We start from the raw sequence: 21,941 nt of genomic DNA on the forward strand, positions 1-21,941 counted from the left end.
TCCAGTTTAGCCCAGCTCACGTAGGAGGAAGAGCCGGATTGGATTTGTATTCAAATGGAAGCCAGTGTCCGTCTGATTCGGTGCAGGAGGCCAATTCGGGGGAGTGACATCATGCCCTCGAGCCTTCGTCTGTTTGTCTGCGTGCCGACTCCCGCAGACAGAAACGGTCGTGGGTGTGTGTATTGTTGCGTGTCCACTTGTGTTCAAACTACTAATGAAATCTGAATAATATCAATTCCACCCACCTTCCCTTCTGCCTCTCGTCTCGAGCGTCTGGATGTAATGTTTTATGTATCACTGTTGTCTTTTGTGTCGCTGTGTTTTTCGGTTTCTCAGCAGGCCTAACAGAGGTTCCACTGAGGAAAAGAAAGGAGCCAGAGAGGGACAAGTGGCGGCATTTCGTCCAGATGTGGCCTACAATCTGCTGCACACGCTGTTCTACGGCCTCCTGGCTTTCAGCACAATGAGGTGAGACCTCGTAATTCTAGCATCATCTACATGCAGACGTCCCCAAGTAGTCGCATTCTGAGACGGGAACTCTCCAAATGTACTTTTCCTCTTGATGAGTTGATTATGCAAAGTCACGAGCAGATGCTAAAATCCAAGTGCCTCTTAAACGCCTCTCACAAAGTGTCTGAATGGTCCGCTTTAGCCTTGATCAGCCCTCAGCGCCAAGTACCATCCAGCACCACTCACAGCAGACGCAAAAAGAGTCGATACAGCTGAACAATCGATAATTAATACTCTGACCCCCCCCTTCAGAATTTTAACGAAGACCTGGTGCAAACAAACGGCTAACGAAGCTCCATCTGCCGTCTCGCCACTTACCATAAATTATGTTTTTTAAAAAGAATCATTAAATTTTCTTATTTATAAGGTACGGTAAATAGTTTCAGTTAAGTTGCTCATTTTAAGTTACTTTACTGCTGTTTCAGCTTGTGTTTATGCTGTAAAGACGTCCAGAGCAGGCCACTGTTGGGAAGAGTCTCACGGCTGTGTGGCTCAGAAAGGTTATAACTTAGAACTTTTTATTTCATTTCGCCTTGTAAGTACACAATACTATTTCAGCAAGCAGTTTTTTTTTTCAATAAGGATTTTTCACTGGCTTTCAACTCCTTCTTGTAGTTTTTAGTTTTCCACTGTGGCTCAAGTATACATTTATTTATGTGCCGGTGAGAGTAAGAAGGCTCGTTTGGTTTGTTTTTGCAGTCGGTGTGTGTCTCAGGCAACCATGTTGCAACCTTTCTCTGGAAAGACGGAGAGAAATGGTTCCAGAAATAAGATAAGATATAGGAGGCATACTGTTTACATGTGCGCTGGCTTTGAAAACCATCTTCTTTGAGATACATTTGTTTACTGTATTTACTGTGCTCTTGTGCGATATTTGTACAAATGCTGTTTGTACATATGTTCGGAGTCGGATACTAAGAGCCTTCTTTGCTGCTTCTTCCTCTCCTGTTTTCTGGTGGCACACAGACGTGCAGTGGTCTGTTTCTCTGGTTAATATTATGGCACAATCCACTGGCAGGTTCCCACCGTGGAGCAGCAACACCTCTGAGGGTGTCTCGGCTTGCAGGTGCCAGACTCAGAGGCCCGACACCAGTGCTGGCACCTCGCTTTACCGCCGTCTTTCTTGTGGTCGACTTTCATATTCAGCCTCTTCTTCTTAATTTCCTGAATGTTTTGGCTTGCCCGGCTGCAGCCTTTGCTGCTGTGACATGAGATATTTGCTCTTATAATATCAGAACTGTGACCACCAGATATCATTGGTTTGACCGGCATCGGCCTCTACACCGACTACTGCAGTTTTCAGTTTGGTGTCGGCTCTCGTTGGCATTTACAGTTTGTTCTTATTTAAGTCATTTTTTGGATGAACAAACATTTTTATTCAGTTTTTCTTTTATGGGTTTGTGTGTGTCTGTGTGTGTTTAATCAGGTGAAATTATTAATATCAGGAGCTACAGTGGGTATATCATTAGTGATGTTGTTCAGTCAGTTTCAGTCGACTTCTAAAAGATGGATATTGTGTGCTAGCACAAAAGTTCATTTCCCAGCAGAATGCTTCTTGTACCTGGAACAAGTTTTATTCTCAGTATCAAACATGCTATGACTCACTTTAGCTTTTACTTATAGCATCTATAATGTGAGCATATGGTGCTCCTAAAGGCCCCGTGTGGGGTTTATCATGACCATTTATTTACTCATTAATATCTTCTGTAGGAAGGTAAAATACCTGATCGTCAGCAGTCTCTGCACAGCTGTTTCTGTCCTGTTAGCAAACATGTTTGGATAGTTCTGTCTACTCATTAGTGGTTAATTTCACATGCATGGAAAATTCCCTTTGTCACCTATTTTTATCTCCTTGCTTTAAAGGTTTGGTTCTATAAAAAACAACGACGCTTTTTGCCGTATCAGTAGCTCTGCAGCGTCAGACAGTGTGACTAATACACCCTGTGGCTTGAATTTTTCTCTCTCCCCATTTCGCATCTATAACCTCGAGCACAACAAGCCTCCCAGACCTGACTCCAGTCGTCTATTTGTAATTGTCAAGTGGTTTTCATCGCCACCATCATTAGTAAATTTTCCGGCCTGAACGCGTTTCAGACTGCAAACACACGCTGACATGTACGATTTATCACTAGGAAAGTATAATTGTGTTTTAACTTTAGGCTCTTTGTGAGGAGTGTCAGGAAAACCATCGAGATCACCAGTGGAATTACTACTTCCTGTCCCTGTAGTAAAAGAAACCTGCAATTACTCTGTTAAAAAAGAAACTGGAGTTTTCTGGTATGTTGTTTATAGCAACTTGGCTATGAGGGTTTTATAGGTTCACATAAGTAGCTTCATTTAAATAAGAGTCTGTCAGTAGCTGGGTTATTCTCTGTGTAGGGAAATGTTGATAATAATTGAATTTATGTGGTTAGCAGGATTCAGAAAAGCAGGTCTATGCAGTACTGTTAACACTTATAGTTCACACAGTGCTTTGCTGTCACAGTTGGTAATTTAAAGTACTGATTAAATTCCCACAAAAGGAGCAAAAGAAAAAAAAAGTCCTGAAAGCTTTTAGCACAGAGTCAGGTAGGGCAGAAAGTGACACGTTTGATTTCAGCACTTTCTCTAAAATGCTGATTAAGAGAGAAAAGCCAAAAGTGCAGAAAGCCATTTGTTTCTGTCAGACGGCTCCTTTGCATTAAAAAAGTATTGAGATTTATTTCAGTGAGGCTGCACTTCTTTATGCCTCCCCCCTCGCACGGCTCCATCTCCGCACCTGTCAACAATTTTTCAGCTCATTTCATTCTCCCCGTCTTCAGTCTTCTGCTTGCTGCTCTCTGTTTAATCTTTTTCTCATTTGTTTAGAACTCTTTGCTTTAGACTTCATGTGCTTTGGATCAGAACTTAAAAATAATGCAGTGTTTTTGGCACCAAATCAAACTCAACCACAGCGAAACCATTTCACTAACTCGTGCGCAAAACTGCAGACGAGTTGGTCGTCTTGTTTGAATTCTGTGTGTGTGCTGAGGGAACGTCCTCCAGTCCAAGCTGTATAATTTGTCTGTGTCATGGAGGCTGGGATCTGTTTTCTTTTTTCTCCTAAGAGGAAGACTGTTGAGACACGAGCGCTGCTTGATATGGCTTCTCCTTCTCTCTTTCTGCCCAGAATGAAGTATATATGGACTGGCCACATGTGTGCGGTCGCAGCCTACGGTGTCTGTGGGACCGAGCTGTGGACTGTGCTTCTCAGCGCTCTCCGATGCAACACGAAACTTCTGGTACGAGCTCACATTTTCACTTCTGGCTCCAAATAGTGCTGCAGGGAGGATGGGTGGTAGGATCTTTGTTTACGATAATCTCCAAAAATTCCACTACTCTATGTCCTCTGAAGCATAAATACAGTCATCAAAGCTAGAATTCAAATATTAAAAAACCTAATCTGCAATTGCAGAACAAAATGTGCTTCACCATCCAGGCTAGTCAGGGTTGAGTAATCTCAGATCTTGTTCCATTTAGATGGGAGAAATTATTCATTTGTGAACTAAAGACAACATAAAATATAAAAAGGATAACTATATTTATCCCAAATGTTGGGAAATTCCAGCGTTACAGTGACTAAAACTGTAAATGCACTTTGCAATTAAATGGCCCGATTTTGCTTGCCGCTGAGTTGAGGAAGAGGTGAATTTCTACCAATCAGATCGTGTTTATTCAAATGCTCCACTGTTGCCACTGACCAATTAAAACACATTATGCTAATGTCCCATGGGAGCGAGGTATTTGCTTGCGCATGAGGAGATATTGTGTGTGGATACAGTTGCTAACAGGCTCTTCAGGCTCGTCTTGTGAGCGGCTGCCAAACATCCAGGATCTGACCAGCTCGTTCTTCCCAAATCGAACACATTCACTGCATTTACTGCACTGATCAGTAGCTTTTCTCTCGTCTGTGTCACATTAAGAGTGATTGCAGTCCCACGTTGATCCCACGGTGCCGTTTAGGTGTCGCTACCTGTAAATGTGACTTCCAATGGTTGCTGATGTGGCTCAGAGTCTGTTAGATGTTTAACTGGTTGCTAACCTGTTTGATGTAGTAACTTTACATACACACTACGTGGCTGATGACATGTTCTTGACCTGCTAGATGAAAGTGCACATGCTCTGAGCGCTACGTTATATCGCGCTTCCACAGATGAGTAAAGAGCTGTTTTAGCTATTACCCAGTGCCAAAGGTCGTCTGTAACCACAGTGCTGTGCTGCTGGCCACTGGATAAGCACACTACAGCACAGCCAGTTCAAATTCTCTTCATCAGAGTAGTTTCGAGCAAGCAGGGGAAAAAAAGACGACGGATTAGATCGTTTCTGGCCGGGCGATTGGACCGAACAGCTTTCCAGTCACTGAGCGACTTCTAACTGTCGTTTTAGAAAAATTTGAAGTGTGTACTTTGTTCTCAAACATGTCTCTGAACGTACTGAGGTTTGATTCCCAGTTCTAGTAACACTGCACATTATGCCTGTCACCACCCTCCAGTGTGACTGACATTGATCTCGTTTAAAGCTCACTGCGAGGCGCTCTTGAAAGATTTTTCTATCTTTTATGATTTCCTGTATTGATGTGACGGTGAACCATTATGCTGCTGAATCCACAGCCTGCACTCTGAGCGTGTGCCGGCATTGCCAGTGAGGCCACTAGGTGTCAGTGTGGTCACAACAGGACGGCAGCAGGAATCAGATAAACGATGGTCGGGAACAAAGCTGCTCTATCTGTCTGTTATCTCACTCCGTGCTCATTTTTGGTATATCTCTGTGTGGCTCTTTACTTTCCTCTGCTTCTGATACAATTATTTTCCTTCATTTCATTAAAGTTGTTTTCTTTCTGTCATTTTGCAGTTGAGGCTTGTCAGATATGTCGTTCCTGTTGTGATGATCGGTTTCCTGTATTACAAGGTAGGCCATTTTCTTGGTGGTTTGTGCTCATACCTTTTATTGGAGTTTTACTTCTGGAACCACATGGAACGATCTGAGGGAAAGAAAATGGGCTAAATGGAAGTTACGGAAGAAAATGATGAAAAGCAATTGGAGCCTAACAGGATACTAAAACGATTGCTTCCCCTTTATTTATTTTACTGTTGGAGGAATCTAAATAGCTGTCGTATTCCCTGTTATGTTCAGTGAAGCAATAAGATGTTATCAAAGATATATCAGTGGGTTTGATACTCTGCTTATGGCTTCATAAACCGAATTTTCCATCACTTGTCTTTGTCTTTTTTCCCTTTAGTTCTGGCCTAAGCTGATGGAGGAGTTATCAGAACTGAGGGAGTTTTATGATCCAGACACCGTGGAGCTCATGACCTGGATTAGGTAGGCGCATACACCGGCGTTCACAAATCCAGAGCGCACATCATATTGAAGCAAATTTCATTCGCTTGTTCCTGCAGATCGAGTTTCACCGTGCCTCGTGTCCTTGATTAGTCCGCGTGTGAGCGTGTCCGTGTGCGTGCATGCGTGTGTCTCGGCGCTTGTTTGTCGGAGAGTCTGTCTGATGAGTGATGAGAGCTGATGGATATCCATGAATAAGACATGGGAGTGCTGGAAAGGACCCAGCTGTTGGCAGAGCTCTAACCCACCTCAGGGTCTCTGTTGCTGGGCTTCCGATCAAGAGCATCACCCTGATGGGATCAGAGATGGAGCTGTGATTTGGAAATGCTCCGAACTGTCGCTGATGCTGCTGTGTGTTTGCACATCTGTGCACGCCTGTCATTTTCTGGTCGTCATGTTGGATGCACAGCGCTGGATTGGCCGCCCGTAGTGCATATCCTACATCTGTGCAACTATAACATCTGGCCAAAGACACAACTCTCAGCTCTCTGCTTAGTGCCTGTTAAATTTCTCATTTATGTTCCACTTACACCAGCACAGACAAGTTGGTTTAACTGGGATTGTTGGCAAGGTCAGTAGTTATCAGCTGGGTTTGCAGCTCTCTCGCAGACCTGAGGCTGAACGCTGGTCAGACGCTGCGCAGTGCTGCTGGACTCGTTAGGCATTCAAATTAAGAAGCGAGAGATAATGAAACATTACGGCTGAGTGTCAGGAATGAAGTGGGATGCAGTAGTGGTGCAAACTGAAGCTGATCGTGTGCTTGGTCATTAAGATTTTCATCCTTATCGCTGATATTGTAACATAACAAGAACGATATGCTAACTTATGTATTTTAAATCTCCGTTCTAGAATAAATTAGAAAAAGTGACTTATGGTTTTTCCAGAGGGGCTGCTATTAGAAATATTATGACACCAAAGCACCTTTTTCCTAAAACTTGAGTGTTTTCTTTTGTTCGTCACGTCAGGGCTGTGGGTGTGTTTGTAGGCATGCTGAAGGAAAACTGCAAGAACCACATTTACAGCTGTTTTTAAGCCTTCGGTTTTCTGTAATTTTGCCTTCCTGTCGGCCATTGTGAGAGCGCGCAGGGCTTAGTCAGTATTCCCACTTTACATTTTTGCATTTTACATTTTTTTTTACAACACTTCCACACATCTGCTGCTCTAAGCAGTCCAATTAAAAGTGTTAATGTCTTTGAATTCTGTTCATTCTTTTATGTTATGTGCAGGTATATTGGTAGTCTTGTATGGATTCACAGTTGAGTTTGCACGATTTGCAGACTGTGTTCCTCCGTTTAAGTTAACAGCGTCTTTAAAGGTCGTTAATTTAGGATTAACCAGCTCTTGGTTAGCTATAGCTGATTTGTTGTTAGCTAGTCGATTTGATTTGCTGAGAATACGAGTTTGTGGAGGGAAACGGCAAGTTACAGGACACATTAGCACGTTGTCTGCACGATTGTGATCTCTTTTGGCAGAGAGAAGGGGAACTTGACACTTTTTGTGTTTTTACATTCCTGCTGTCACCAGTGGCCACAAACTAGCCTCCAAAGAGTTTTTGGGTCACCCTGATAGTAGCCCTGCTCCTCCATATCGAAACGCAAGACTCCTCGCTGAGGTGTTTCAGCTTTTCTAACTGGAAGGAGACCTCAAGGCAGCTCCATGACACACTACAGACACTTCAGCTGCTTAGGGAATGCCTCATAGAAGAGCTAGAGGCCTGGAAGTCTGGGAATCTCTGCTTGGGCTTCTGCCACTCAGCGAGAGTAATAAAACATGGATGGAGATGATTAAATAGTTTCACCTAAGACCAATAGTGTACATTTTATTGTCCTGCTTGGGCTACTACTGAAAATTTAAACCCAAACTGTTTCTCTTTTGACTTCAACATGGAAATACACACGATAAATCTGCTTTTAACTGTTTTGTTTTTCGCAGGGGAACGGTCTCAGACCCCCTCACACAAAACTTGGATGCTGCAAAATCTTCTTTACAAGCTCTGTGAGGAAAAATGATAGTTTTTGTCCACTCAGATAATCCCGTTGCCATCCAAACACGCCAGCCTATCCTCAATACATTAAAACCAGTTTAGAATGACTTAACATAGGTTTTCCCTGTAGTTCACTTATAGACTCAGTGAATGATAATTTAAGGCTTCTTATTTCCATCCTATCATCTTCAGCGCGATGACACAGAGTGGACCAGATGTGATTTCTAAGAAATGGACAATTTTGGTATAATCCTATTAAACACTTAGTGGAATGGCACAGGGAGAACGAGAGAGATATGGATAGTGAGACAGCAGAGGAGAGGTTTGGATTTTGAATGTATTTGTGTGTGTGACATGGGTTCCCTTCCCTCCGGAGCTAATCCCATTAGGCGGTGAGGATTAGGGGCTGCCTAGAGTTACCTTGGTTGGGGCTGAGAGCAGGGCGGAGTGCTAAGCTTCTTGCTGCGCTAATTACATTCCAGATGAAAGTGTTAAGATGGGGAAGGAGGTTCATGTTACGCTGTATTCTCTAGGTGACTGAGGCCGAGGCTATTTCGTTTTATATGCAAGAAGCAGATATTCAGACTGCGGCACAGTAAAGGGTAGGACGAGCGTACGTGCAGCGTACGGAGGAAAGTATATTTCGTGAACAGCTTGCGTGCGTGCGTAAGCTATCGCAGATTCGTTGTGATGATTGTAGCTGCATTTGTTTGACTTTGGTTGATCTAAAATGAAGAGTTTGTCAAAGGATACAAGGTCTGAGAAAGCCTTTATCTTTACAATCTCTCGAGCCAGAATTAGGATTAGATTAGGGAAAGGATAAAGATGTTTGTTTGATAACGATGGCTTCAGAGATGAGATTAGGATTATTAGATCAGAGATAAGAGGGCCCTCGTCAGGGCTAATGACGCATGCTTGAGGCCCTCATTAGTATAGAAGTGTGTGAGTTAAGACAGGCTGATGAGGAGATTATCATAATTCCCAAGACTCTCTTTCATGACCCGTGACTTTATGAGTTTGAAGAACTAAGGCGCAGCCATAATTCACAAGTTTGCACTTGATAACAGAGTTGGCTCCACAGCTCTGCTGTAGGCTGATACTGTGTTCTAAATGGGCAGTCGATAAATCAATAGCACTGCCTGGATGTTCAACTGCCTCCAACTTTGAGTTATAGTTGAGAGTGAGCAGTTTTTAAAGTCACAAACATCACCTCCATCTAGCCGGTGTGCTCTCTCTCCGCTTCCTCCTGAATCCGGTGCAACTTTGCTTTTCTCAGATTCATGTTTCCACGCTGGTTTTTGCAAAAGCAGTACAGTGTCAGTCAAAGGAGGTTACTGAAAAAATGAAGGGAAAATTCGAGGTAGTTTTGCTGCTCTGCATGAAGTATTCAAGGCAGTGCAAATGTTAACGTGCAGCAGAGAGAGGAGCAGCGGAAAGCCAGACATGTTTAATACAGCTGATTCTAGGCCCCTCAGTCCATTCTCACTGCTGTCACTGCACCGTCGCTCCAACAGGGAACAAAGTTCACCTCGCATTTCACAGCACAGATGAGTCAGAAGTGGTATCTATTACATTTTGAATGAGGTTATTTGTTGGACTTGGATTTTGATGTCAGTGTCACGACTCTGATTTAGTGATTTCTATATTTTTGCGTCATACAATTTCCCTCCCTCTTATTTTTCTCCTGACACACACCGCTCACCGTGCATATTCCACCGCATAGAGAGGCCGAGTGATAATGCCAGCCTCCTGTGAATCGGCTTCTGGATTGTGGTGGATTGGTGTTTTGATCCCCAGCTGCTCTGCATGCTGAAAACATGAAGTTGCACCAGTAGCAGCTTTGCATTGCAGCTCTGTGTGTGCACGTGTGTGTGTGTGTGTCCGCATGTGAATGACTGAATAAGAAATGCATTTTAAAGAGCTGTGTAGAACAGCTAAGGTTAAAAGTGCAGACAAATTGCATTTTAACTTTTCTTCAGATCACACAGCAAATCATTGATTTCCATATTTTACTTCCTGAATGTCCGCTCTCAGTACATCCAGAAATTTCCTCCTCGGCCTTTCTCTTTTCCTGGCAGCTCCGTCGTCATTATCCTGCTCAAAGGACACAGGAGGAGCTCACTGCTCTTTCACATAAACCAATTCAATCTGGCCTCTCTTGCCTGGTCTCTGAGCTGTCCCTCTGATATACTCTCTGCTATTCCTGTCCATCCTTCTCGCTCCTGGCACAAATCTCACGAGCTTTAATTCAAACCATTTACCATTTAATATGCTTTTATTTTGAAAGCTACCTTGCTTTCCCCCCCATCCCCCTCCAGCTCACCCCCGCCCTTCGGGTGTAAGATATACAGGCTGTTTTCGAGAATTATGAAGGCTGCAGTGGAAATTATTAATGAGAGCTTTGACAGCAGTTTTGCTGCAAATTCAGGAGGCTCATCTAGCTACTCAGCATGGAGACCCATTCAGTGAAGGAAAACGACTCCACTGGAAAAGTCAGCATAAACCCTGATGTGTTTATACAGCAAGTCCACACGCTTAAACAGGAAAACACATTGTGTCTCAGTTTCTTCTTAAAGACCATTACAACCACTCCCAAAGTAACCAGTAAGCATGTTTTTATTTGATTTTATTTATTCATATTTGTACATGTGCAATATTAACATCAGTGTTTGCCATTTGATGCACTGTGCCAGAGTTAGCTTAAAGCTAATTTACATCTACAGTCCCTCAGCAGGTTGGATGTGAAAAATGTCACATAAAAGATTCTCACATCCATAAAAAAAGAAAGATTACAAGTCTTTCAGCAAATATTTTAATAAAGCTGGTGAAAGCGCTGCAGTACCTAATGGTATCAGGCAGGACTTCAACTTCCATTGAGTTCAAGCTTTCGCAGAGAGTGCTGATCGCCCAAAAGCAGAATGACAAAACGCTACAGTACGGTCTTTAGTTGACGATATGCTTGTAGATTGTAAAGATTCTCATGGGCAAAAGCTAATAAAATGAAGCGGCAGTGGAGGAGCTGCCAGACCGTTTAAAATCTTAAACAAGTCAAAAAAGACAAGTCAAAAAATATTAAAGCATACATCACTACGTTATTTTTTCATGACCGAATGTGAACAGGCATACATTTGATCCCAAATCTGTAAATGGTTGGAAAAGAAAATATTTTTCTTTCACTTTACCATCATTTATTCTTCAGCATAAGTGAAAATAGAAGCTTTTCTCTGCCTCAGAATTCCTCCAATTTTTTTTAATTTAATCTACTTTCATGTCTGAGCAGAGAGAGACGCATTCAGTGAGAACCAAACATTCTGCATGTCAGGAATTTCTACCTACTCAATACAACTGATGCAGCGCAGCGCTGATTCACACTGACGCGTCGGTTAATTAGCTCTGCCAATAAAAACTGACACAACAAAACAAAAATGAAGTGATTATATTACAAAATATTAAAGTCAAACAGAAATGCATATACACACATACATGCACTGATCAGGCATAGAATCACTGACAGGTGGTGAATAACGCTGATTATCTCCTCATCATGGCACCTGTTAGTGGGTGGGTGAACATTTTGCCTGATGAATGCATCAGAACATGTCCACAACTCCAGCTCTTGTGGGGCGTTCCCAGTCTGCACTGGTCAGTATCAATCAAAGGTTGTCCAACGAGGGAACAGTGGTGAAGCAGCGACAGAGTCCTGGGTGGCCGAGGCTCGCTGATGCATGTGCGGCGCGAAAAGTGGCTCGTGAGGTCCGATCCAACGCACGAGCTAATAAGAACCAATCAAGGTGCCCATGCTGACCCTTGTCTGCCGCCGAAATGCTACTTTGACACCTACCTAAGCACTGTTGCAAACCACATATACCCTTTCATGAAAACGGTATTCCCCGATGGCTGTGGCCTCTTTCAGCAGGTTAAAGCATCCTGCCACAAAGCATAAGTGGTTCAGGAATGGTTTGAAGAGCACAACAATGAGTTTGAGGTGTTGACATGGTCTCCATATTCCTCAGATATCGATCCAATTAATAATCTGTGGAACAAACACGTCTGATCCATGTAGGCCCCCAACTTACAGGATCTGTTGCTAAAATTTGGAGATACCACAAAACACCTTTAAGAGTCTAGTGCAGTCCGCGCCTCGATGGGATGGGCAAAAGGGGATGAATACAATATTAATCAGGAGGGCATAATGCTGGGTCTGATCAGCGTACATGTCTTTGGATTGAGCTTGGTCACACTGGGATCACTGGTTCTGGGTGGGTTTTGCTTGTCATCCCTGTGTCTGCATTGATTATCCCTGGGCACGAGGGTGTACCTCGTCCTCTGCCAGCTGGGATAGACGATTAAGAAAATGGATACATAGATGCACTGCAACAAGATGTTATTCATTGAAGTAGTTTTAATGTTGCTAAGATATCATCTCACTTAAACTCTGGTGGCATGTATCCATCTTTCAAGGTCTTGAGATATTTGTCCCTGAGATTTTTGCCCCGTTTAACACAAATGAGGTGAATGTGAGCCCTGCAGAATAAATTCCAGTCTTAAGAAAACACTTCAGACAATTCAGCTTTGACATCTCTTTCTACAAGTGGTGGAGAATACAGACGAGATGAATAATAATGTGGAGTTTGAGCTACAGAATTTCCTCCTTTTACCCTCACTAAGAGCTGCAGTCTGAATGTAGACTGGCTAATTTGTTTTCATAGGGATGAGGATTATCGCAATAATCCAATGTCAGTCATTTTTATCTTCAGCATTTAGTTAAAACCTGTACAGTCTCACTTATGAACGAAGCATGTTGAAGATGGAGCTGCCAGGATGAAGGAAAAGGGGAAGGTTCATGGATGTGGTGAAGGTGGACATGCAGGGGGTTGATGTGACAGAGGAGGATGCTGGGAGATTGGGGGGGGTCTGCTGTGGCAACCCTTACAGGCGTCATCTGAAGAAGAAGAAGAAGAGTTGCAATTGTTCATCCTGTCCAGACAAAAGCTAAGCTCCTAACTCTGACGGTCCCCAGATAATTCTTGTCCAGTCCTCGTGGGATTCTCTCTCCTTGTTTTGTGGATCTGTGTCATTGTGTTTGTCTAATTAAAACAAATTGCTTGATCCATGCTTAAGAAATATGTGCCACTACTCGTTTGTATATCAGTCTTTCAGCAACAATGTGTGTTTCTGCTCTGTCGGTGTGACTGTATCTTCACTATTCTTTAAATACTCTGCTTCCTCCTACTCTCATTCCCGCTCTTGCTCCCTTAATTGTCTTCCTGTCATCCTCCTCCTTGTCGTGCTTTAAATTGTCTAAATTAGAAGCATTTGGCTTCATCCTTAAATGGGGAAAGTGGTGTCTGTGATCTGTGCTTGTGTGTGTGCGTGTCTTCCTCTGCTTTCTAGCTAATCCAGAGGCAGTTTAGAGACAGAGTCAGAGCGACGTCCCTGATTGAACACTTCTCAATCAGAAGTGAGACCAGCAGAAAATCCATGGCCATCCTGGCATTTATATAAAAACACTTCGAGTCACGTCCTCTGTCTCACTATCACTCATCATCATCATCACTTCCACTCAGTAACTCTTTGTGTGCGGGCGGAGTGTCAGCTGCACTCTCTGCAGGTGGAACATAAGATTTATATAAAAGGCAAGAAAATTTTTTAGGAGTGTTTTGGAAGTTACCAAAGTAATCATCAGAAAAGCAGCTGCTCAGACCCTGCGTGCCCACAGAGGCGCTTTCAGTTCTGCTCAATGCTGAGACCACCGCTGAGGTTCAAAGCTGTGCTGGAAAAAAGTGCGAAGTTACCAAACGCCATGAATTTCCACCAATAATACAGTGATGCGCAGTCGGTGTGATAAAACAGGCCGTCATCACCTCTTAAAATCTTCATGCAGTGTCGATGTTTGAGCCTACGGTCTTTAAAAATCTGGAGTCTAATCAAAATCATGTCATCAGACATTTGTAATTTAGGGATGTTTAAAAATTATTGTTCAGGTTTATGTCTTTACATTTTCTCTCCTCTTCTGGAAAACTGTAAAAAGAACGAATGCTCAGTGTAACAAAAAGCTGATCCGGTCAGATAAAAGTGGGTTGCGGCTGTGTTGCTGAGCTTTATGTTGAATTTGAATTGTTTGCAAAGAGGTCAAAGAGTGCTTTCAGTCCTTTGTGACTGCGGGTGATAAGTTAATCTGTTCTGAAGGCAAATGCTGGCATGACTCTTAAAAAGCCTTTGACAGTTCTCACAAATCTTTATACCAAAATCATAAAAGCACGAGCAGGTGAATTGGTTCAGATATGTTTTTCCAGACAAGGTCGAGACTTTTCTTGGTGTATTAATGTAGTTTTTTTTGCCCTCTCTTTTTTCATGACAGCAGCAAAACCACAGATATAATTCATAACATTAATAGAACTACTCTCCTGAGGTGCGCCTGCCCATTACTTACTCAGACCTTTTTGTTTTCGTGGTCTTTAGCTCCATCACTACGAATTTCTGAAAGAACTACTTTTAACAACTGGTAAATGTAAAACTGTAGAAAAGTAGATTAGATTAGATAGAACTTTATTAATCCCTCGGGTGGGTTCCTCTGGGAAATTCGATTTCCAAAAAGCACAGCACCGACAGAAGTTACAGAATATTATTTATATATATATATATATATATATATATATATATATATATATATATATATATATATATATATACACACACACACACACACACACACACACACACACACACACACACACACACACACACACACACACACACACACACACACACACATACAGAGACAATATAAATAAAATATACAAAGGGGATAAATAGAATAAATAGGAATAAAAAATAAAAATACAAGTGAATTGCACATTTCAAGTATTGAGTCTATTGCACTGTTGACTATTTACAAAAGTATTGCACAAAAGGTATTGCACAGTGAGGTGAAGAGGCACTACAGCTTAGTTGTTCCCCCCTCCTTTGTCCTCCTGTTTCTCCTCCCTCTCCCCTCCAGGGAGGAGTTAAACAGTCTGATGGCGTGTGGGACAAAGGAGTTTTTAAGTCTGTTAGTTCTTGTCTTTGGGAGAAGCAACCTGTCACTGAACAGACTCTTCTGATTGTTTATGGCCGTGTGCAGAGGATGCCCAGCATTGTCCATAATGTCCAGCAGTTTCTTTAATGTCCTTTTCTCTGCCACTGTCACCAGAGTGTCCAGCTTCATGCCGACCACAGAGCTAGCCCTCCTGATCAGTTTCTCCAGCCTGGATGAGTCCCTCTTTGCTGTGCTGCTCCCCCAGCACACCACAGCATAGAAAAGTACTCCAGCAACCACCGACTGGTAAAACATCCTCAGGAGCTTCCTGCAGATGTTAAAAGACCTCAGCCTCCTGAGGAAGTACAGTCGGCTTTGGGCTTTTTTATACAGGTGCTCTGTGTTGCATGACCAGTCCAGTTTATTGTCCACCCACAGCCCGAGGTACTTGTACTTGTTGACCACCTCCACCTCCTCCCCCTCTATCTGAACCGGCAGTGGACCTGCTCTAGACCTCCCGAAGTCCACAACCAGTTCCTTAGTCTTTGAGGTGTTGAGTTGCAGGTGGTTTGTGTGACTCCATGCGACAAAGTTCCTCACCAGACTTCTGTACTCCTCTTCCTGATCATCCCAGATACACCCCATGATGGCCGTGTCATCTGCAAACTTCTGAATATGGCATAATTCAGAGTTGTAGCAGAAGTCAGAGGTGTACAGGGTGAAGAGAAGAGGGGACAGCACAGTTCCCTGTGGTGCTCCTGTGCTGCTGACCACTGTGTCAGACGTGATGTCCTTCAGCCTGACGTACTGTGGTCTGTCGGTGAGGTAGTCGGAGATCCAAGCCACCAGGCAGGGGTCCACCTCCATCCTGTTCAGTTTTTCTTGAAGCATACAGGGCCGGATGGTATTAAAGGCACTGGAAAAGTCAAGAAACAGGATCCTGACCGTGCCTTTTCCCCCATCCAGGTGTGAGTGGGCTCTGTGTAGGAGGTACAGGATGGCATCCTCCACTCCGACACCCGCCTTGTATGCAAACTGTAGTGGGTCCTGGGCATGTTGTACCTGTGGTCGGAGGAGGTTGAGGAAGAGCCGCTCTAGAGTCTTCATAAGATGTGACGTCAGTGCCACCGGTCGGAAGTCATTCAGCTCATTGGGCCGGTTCTTTTTGGGGACTGGGACGATGCAGGATGTCTTCCATAGGGCGGGCACTCTCCCCAGTCGCAGACTGAGGTTGAAGACTTGTTGTAGCGGCTCCCCAAGTTCAGCAGCACACGCCTTTAGCATCCTAGGACACACCTTGTCTGGGCCTTGTCGTAGCTCGATATCAATAGATTATGTCCAAACCTATTAACATGAAGCTATTTTTGGTCTGACTCAGTTTACAGTTAGGTCATGTGGTGTATGTTAATCCTGATTTTTGATTCATAGTTCGTTGGATTGATTAAATATTCAACTTGAGATTTTAGGGGGCAGGAAACAAACAGGAAGTCAGCCCGTTGTCTCCACCAACTTAAAGCAAACTGACTCTTTAGAAGCCAAATCCTCAGCTAGCTGGTAACTTCTCTCTGGTGCTGGTGGGCAGGAAGAGTATAGCTGAGCGACAGCTCCCTGCTGTGGTGGTAAACAAGGCTGGTAAGAAGAAGCTAAAATGCTTGTCAAGCTGTTAGAAACTGCATTCGAGTGACAATCGAGATCATTATCTTCTTAATGGTGCTCTAGAATTTGAGCAACAGGTACTAATGAACACGCTCAAATACACGTTTAAGCACACAAAGAGAAAATAGAAGCAAGGCAGGATCTGTGCTTGGCCACAGTAGAGAGTCTCTTTCAGCCAAGAACATCATTATTTCATTTTTATAATGTCAAAGGGTTCCTGGCTGTTCCTTTCTGCCATTTACATAAAAGAATATAAACATCAAATTAAATGTAATCAACATGGAAGGAAAGAAAATGTTGGCTTAAAGGCAGCAAAGAAGCAAAATGGACAGAAAGGACAACGACGCGTTCCTGCTGAAGGTCAGGAGGCCAAAGCATCAACCCACACGTCCACCTTGGAACATGTTTGAATACCCTCCACTCCGCTCCGCCTACGAGACTCATGCATATGTGCACATCCACATGAGAAACAGTCAGCCGGTCATTACGGTGCTACACGCGTACAGTATATACTGTACAGAGAGCTTGCAGTGCGCACAGCGTTCTCAGCATTCTTCAGTTTTCTTTGGTGAATTCATTTCAGGAAAAGTTAAAGTCACAAATGTTGATGTTCTTTAGTCTTAAACATTTAATTGAAAGAACAAAAAAAGTAACCTTCAATCTGCACTTACTAAACATTAATGACGAGTTTTCTGCTGATCAGTTAAGTCAGAAACTGACATCTCTGATCTCCAAAGGTAACTCCAGACTTTTTAGATGCTTCTTTTCCATGGAAGCTTCAGGTCTGCAGGCCTCTTCAGATTTTCTTCAAGGACCATTTTCATTCTTATTTCAGCTCTGATGCCACCATTCATTAAATTTTATTAGATTCAGTTCAAGAAAAAAACCTTCACAAGCAGCTGCTCAAAGAAAGGTGCTTTTGGGTTTAAGGATTTGCACAACTAGTAAACTAGACTATTAAAATGTTTGAACCAGAAATATTGGTCTTTAAACCCAGGGACTGAACTAATGCATGAATGCTGTTAACTGTTGGGTCGCACATAACCACTCCACCACAGCAGTGAGCAACCACAGGCTGCGCAGGTGTGCAGGCTTTAACCTGCAGGGAAATGAGGCACTGCTAGCACTGCTAACTTTAGCCTCAACTGACATTGTGTTTGTGTTCATAAATGGCTCAAACGGCCACATATTTCGGTGAGATTTGTCAAAGAATATGATTTTCAGCTTTGAAATGCACATATGAAATTTGCACAGATAATGCAGATAATAATTATCTGTTCAATTTGGGAACTTCATACTTTTTACACTATTTAATTCGTCTACTTTTCCTTATGTAAACGAGCAGTAAATTTGTCTCTTGGAACATCTCGAGCTCATATTTAGGACTCTTGCTGTGAGGTGACAGTGCTAACCACTTAACACAGATAATAAGCGCTGAGAGGTTTGTCTTACTTCTTATGGCTGCCGTCTGCCTAGTTTACCATAAAAGCCTAATTGGTGAAGTTCCACTGTAGTGGGTGTCGTTCCCTGGTCCTTCCATCTCTGCACTGAAACTTTTAAATGTCTTTCTGAGTGATACATGCACAGCGGTGTTGATCTGTCTGCCACAATAGCACTGCAGTCAATTTGATGTTTATCTGGAGAATTACTAATGCAACCAGGATGTACCTGACCACAGTTTGCAGGGGCACAGCAAAAGATTTGAATACACACACATTTTCATGCACGCACACAACAAACTAAGTTGTATTAACACGTTAACACGCCACAGCTTTACAAAGCTCGTCCTTGGCGATGTAGAGTTTTCCGTAGCACTGTAACTGCACATCATTTGGCATCTTGTTCTAATTTAATTCATCCGTCTCTGAAAGAAACTTTTAAATGCCATCAGTAGTATGTTCCAATTATTGCAGCAGCTCAAAAGGCAAAAACCTGTGCAGTGAATAACAACAGGAGACCATAAAATAAAGTAAAATTCAATCAAACTTTTCTGATGACTCGATGTTTGTGTGGATAGCCTAAAAACTTTTTCCATCTCTCTGTTGCTTTAACTTCTAAACATATACTGTATTATATTAGCCTAGTCATGCAATATACTATGAAAATGTTTAGAAAGGTGACTGATTTGTCTGTCTCGTTTCTCTGTGTTTGTCCACAGCACAAAGACACCCAAACAGGCAGTATTTGCTGGAAGCATGCAGCTCCTGGCGGGTATCAAGCTGTGCACAGGCAGAGTTCTCACCAACCACCCCCATTATGAAGATAAAGACCTGCGGGAGCGGACCAGACAGGTACTGTAGGCTGCAATAAAACGAAACTGCCAGAGGGGTTGCAAGATAACACGAACACAATAAATGGAAAATCTGAAGTAAATTGATGGTAATTACAGTGTCAGCTTCATAACACCGAGTCAGGTGGATTTGAATGCCAATTAGCTGCTTGGATTCGCTTTAAGAATAATCACAGCTGTAATATTTGTGTTTTGAAAGAGGTGTGAGATCTGACAAAGCTTTACGAGCCAGTGTTATCTTTTAAAGCGGAATTCAGTTCACTTCAGTGGATATTCATCAGTTCACAACGGCAATTTTCTCAAAATGTCTTGTGTTGTAAAGATTCTACCTGGAGTCTTTGTTTTTATTCATTTTCACAATTAAACAGAATGGTCGAGAAAAAGAAAAAACCCACTTCTTCCACCTCACGCGATCAAGTCTGTTTCAGAGGCTAAATAACGGTGCGATTTCTCCCACCTTTTCTCTCCCACTTTTGTTTTGAAGTCTTATGCATATGTCAGCTCTTCCCAGTGTGTAGATTGTTAACACTTGTAATAACCAAGTTATTGTGTGGCGATGCTTCTAGAGCCAACGCTTAGTCATGGCTTTTTTGTTCGCTGCCAGTAGGACCTTTAAAAGATATTTGTCTGTGTGATGTAATTCATCTGGAAAGGGTCCAGGGTAAAGACATGTAAAGTTAGAAAATGCAGAAATGTGACCGTGATCTGCCGTCTTTTCTCCATCTTCTCTCCAGCACACCGGTTGAGTTCCAGTTAATTTAGATTTCAGTTTAAGAGTAACAAAGAAGTCCCTCCACGTCCAGTTATTACTTGTTACTTAGGTATCACAAAGGTATCACATGCTCTGTGTTATCCTTGTTCAAAGAAATGATAGTTGTTTTGTTTTTTAACCTTTGGGTCTTTCTGGAATTATATACATCAATAACTATCTGAATATTATCTGACAGTTCTTGTTCTTACAAATATAATCACAGATTTGTAAGTATCTGTGAAAGTCCCGCTCATATAGCTGAGTTTGTGTGTTAGTGCTGTTACTGTGTGGCTTCCCAGAGACATGGGTCACGTTAGTACACAAACGCTGTTTGTGCGAAACTGGTGAAATATTCACATCTCGCCCAATGTCAACGCACCTCGACCCTGAAATGGATACACAGTTAAGGAAATGGATGAGTGACAACTTTGGGTCATCTGTAATGGAATGTATAATAATAATGTATACTTTATTAATCCCTGTAGGGAAATTACTCTGCATTTAACCCATTCACTCAGTGAAACAGTGGGCAGCCCACTAAGCAGGCGCCCGGGGAGCAGTGTGTACGGACAGTACCTTGCTCAGGGGTACCTCAGGATAGCCGTTCAGTGGATTCAAACCCCCGACCTTCCAATCAAGGGGTGACCACTCTACCTGCTGAGCTATCCCTACCCTTGTTCATTGAAATGGTGCACTAGGCTCATTGTGGGTAGGTAAGGGGAAAAAACGAGCAGTTGAAACTCAAGTTTAAAATTTATATGTACAATTAGAAAAACAGTTTTTTGTTTCTGTCATGGAACATAATACAAGGCTCTAGAGTGCGACCAATGTGGTCGCAAATACGACCAAATTTTTCAGTGGTGCAACTAAAAAAAAAAAAAAATTTGGTTGCACCTGTGCGACCAACTGTTCGGGTAGCGAAAAAAAAAAAAAAAAAAATCTGCAGCCTTCCCTGTGGTCAACAACAGACACACATTTTGCCCCTATCGTGGACTAAACCAATCAGAGATAGTAAGGGGCGGGACCTCTATGATTGGCCGTGGTCCAGTTGAAAGTGCAGGTGGAAGTGGGAGGTGAGTAGCTTGAATAAAGCGATATCAATTCATTAAATCCTGAATCGACTTTTAAATATTACTGTGTTTTGCCAGAAAGGCCAGATTCTCAGATTAAAGCTCACAAAACCATTTCAAAAACAACCAAACAGCAAATGAGAGCAGGTACACGGATTCCACACAAAGACGTAAACACAGACCCGACGCATCAGAATCAGCTTTGTCTTTCTCGGCTTTCTCACCCGACGGCCCGTAGACGGACACGCTGTCGGAGCTTAGCGGTTCTGATGCGTCCGGTCCGCGCTGTGTTTACGTCTTTTTGCACTGATTCTGAGCTGCAGGTTTTGTCTCTCCAACCAAAATTCACCGAGCCAGCAGCAAAAGAAGCAGCAAACTGCGCTTCACATTTGATCAATGTCATCATGAATTTTGCTGTTTTGCTTCCACAACTATTAAAATCACACTTCATGCACAGCTAGCTCTCTCTCTCTATCTCTCTCTGTACTTCAAGAACAGTTTCCTGTCTCCAATCTCTGTTTTCTGTATTATTCATTCGCTTATTACCCACCAGTCTACCGTTGTTTACAGCGCTGTGGCTGCTGTCTTTTTCTTTTCTTTTTCTTTTTTTCCACTTAAATGACTTCGGACAAGAAAGCCTGTTTTTTCTGTTGTTCAATACTGAAGAAATTTAAACTTTATATGCAGAACAATATTTTTAAGGTTATCTGCTATAAAAAGCCAGACCAGGAAAATCTCCTTCATGTTTTTCTGTGTTTTATTCTCAGTTACTTTCACACAAAGGCATCTGCTGTGATGTTCACAATTCTGATGAAGTCAGTACTGATAAATGATCAGAATTATAATATTTCTGACTGTCTGAGGCCAAGTTGAATCGAATCGGGACTTTGAAAACCGGAATCGAATGGATTATAGAAATCAGTGATGATACCCAGCCCTAGTGAGCCGCCTAGGCACGACAGACGTGGATGTAGCTGTAATAGGAAAAGAACTATTGCTAACTTTTCTGTTAAGGCCTGATCCTTCTAAAATTCATAGCCAGTGCTCTGACACGGTGTCATCAATCTTTGAATGCTGAAAAAGCACAGTGTATCCAGAAAAACACATTATATTATGTAAATTATTATAAAATTTGTGTGCGCCTAACTTTTTAAAGTTAGGCATACCGGTACGCCCATGGCAAAAAGTTAGTCTAGAGCCCTGTAATAGCTTTGTGTTGAGGGTAGGGCTGTGCGATATGACCGAAATCTCATATCCCGATATAAGAATTCTATCATCACGATAACGATATAAATCACAAAAAT

The 21,941-nt window shown here is 42.6% G+C and overlaps 1 protein-coding gene across 3 annotated transcripts in view; it reads left to right on the forward strand.

Moving 5' to 3' along the window:
* Window positions 1-21,941, forward strand: part of dpy19l3 (dpy-19 like C-mannosyltransferase 3) — a 78,676-nt gene that overhangs the window by 40,025 nt on the left and 16,710 nt on the right. For 2 of the 3 annotated variants that reach the window (XM_024799491.2, XM_024799489.2), the window contains 5 exons: window positions 337-468; window positions 3,659-3,770; window positions 5,380-5,436; window positions 5,768-5,850; window positions 18,685-18,817. In XM_024799491.2, the coding sequence (XP_024655259.1) occupies window positions 337-468; window positions 3,659-3,770; window positions 5,380-5,436; window positions 5,768-5,850; window positions 18,685-18,817 (517 nt within the window). The remainder of the gene's footprint in view (window positions 1-336; window positions 469-3,658; window positions 3,771-5,379; window positions 5,437-5,767; window positions 5,851-18,684; window positions 18,818-21,941) is intronic. The other variant, XM_024799490.2, reaches the window with a different exon arrangement.

The sequence above is a fragment of the Maylandia zebra genome, linkage group LG1, assembly GCF_041146795.1.
Source record: "Maylandia zebra isolate NMK-2024a linkage group LG1, Mzebra_GT3a, whole genome shotgun sequence".
Lineage (NCBI taxonomy): Eukaryota > Metazoa > Chordata > Actinopteri > Cichliformes > Cichlidae > Maylandia > Maylandia zebra.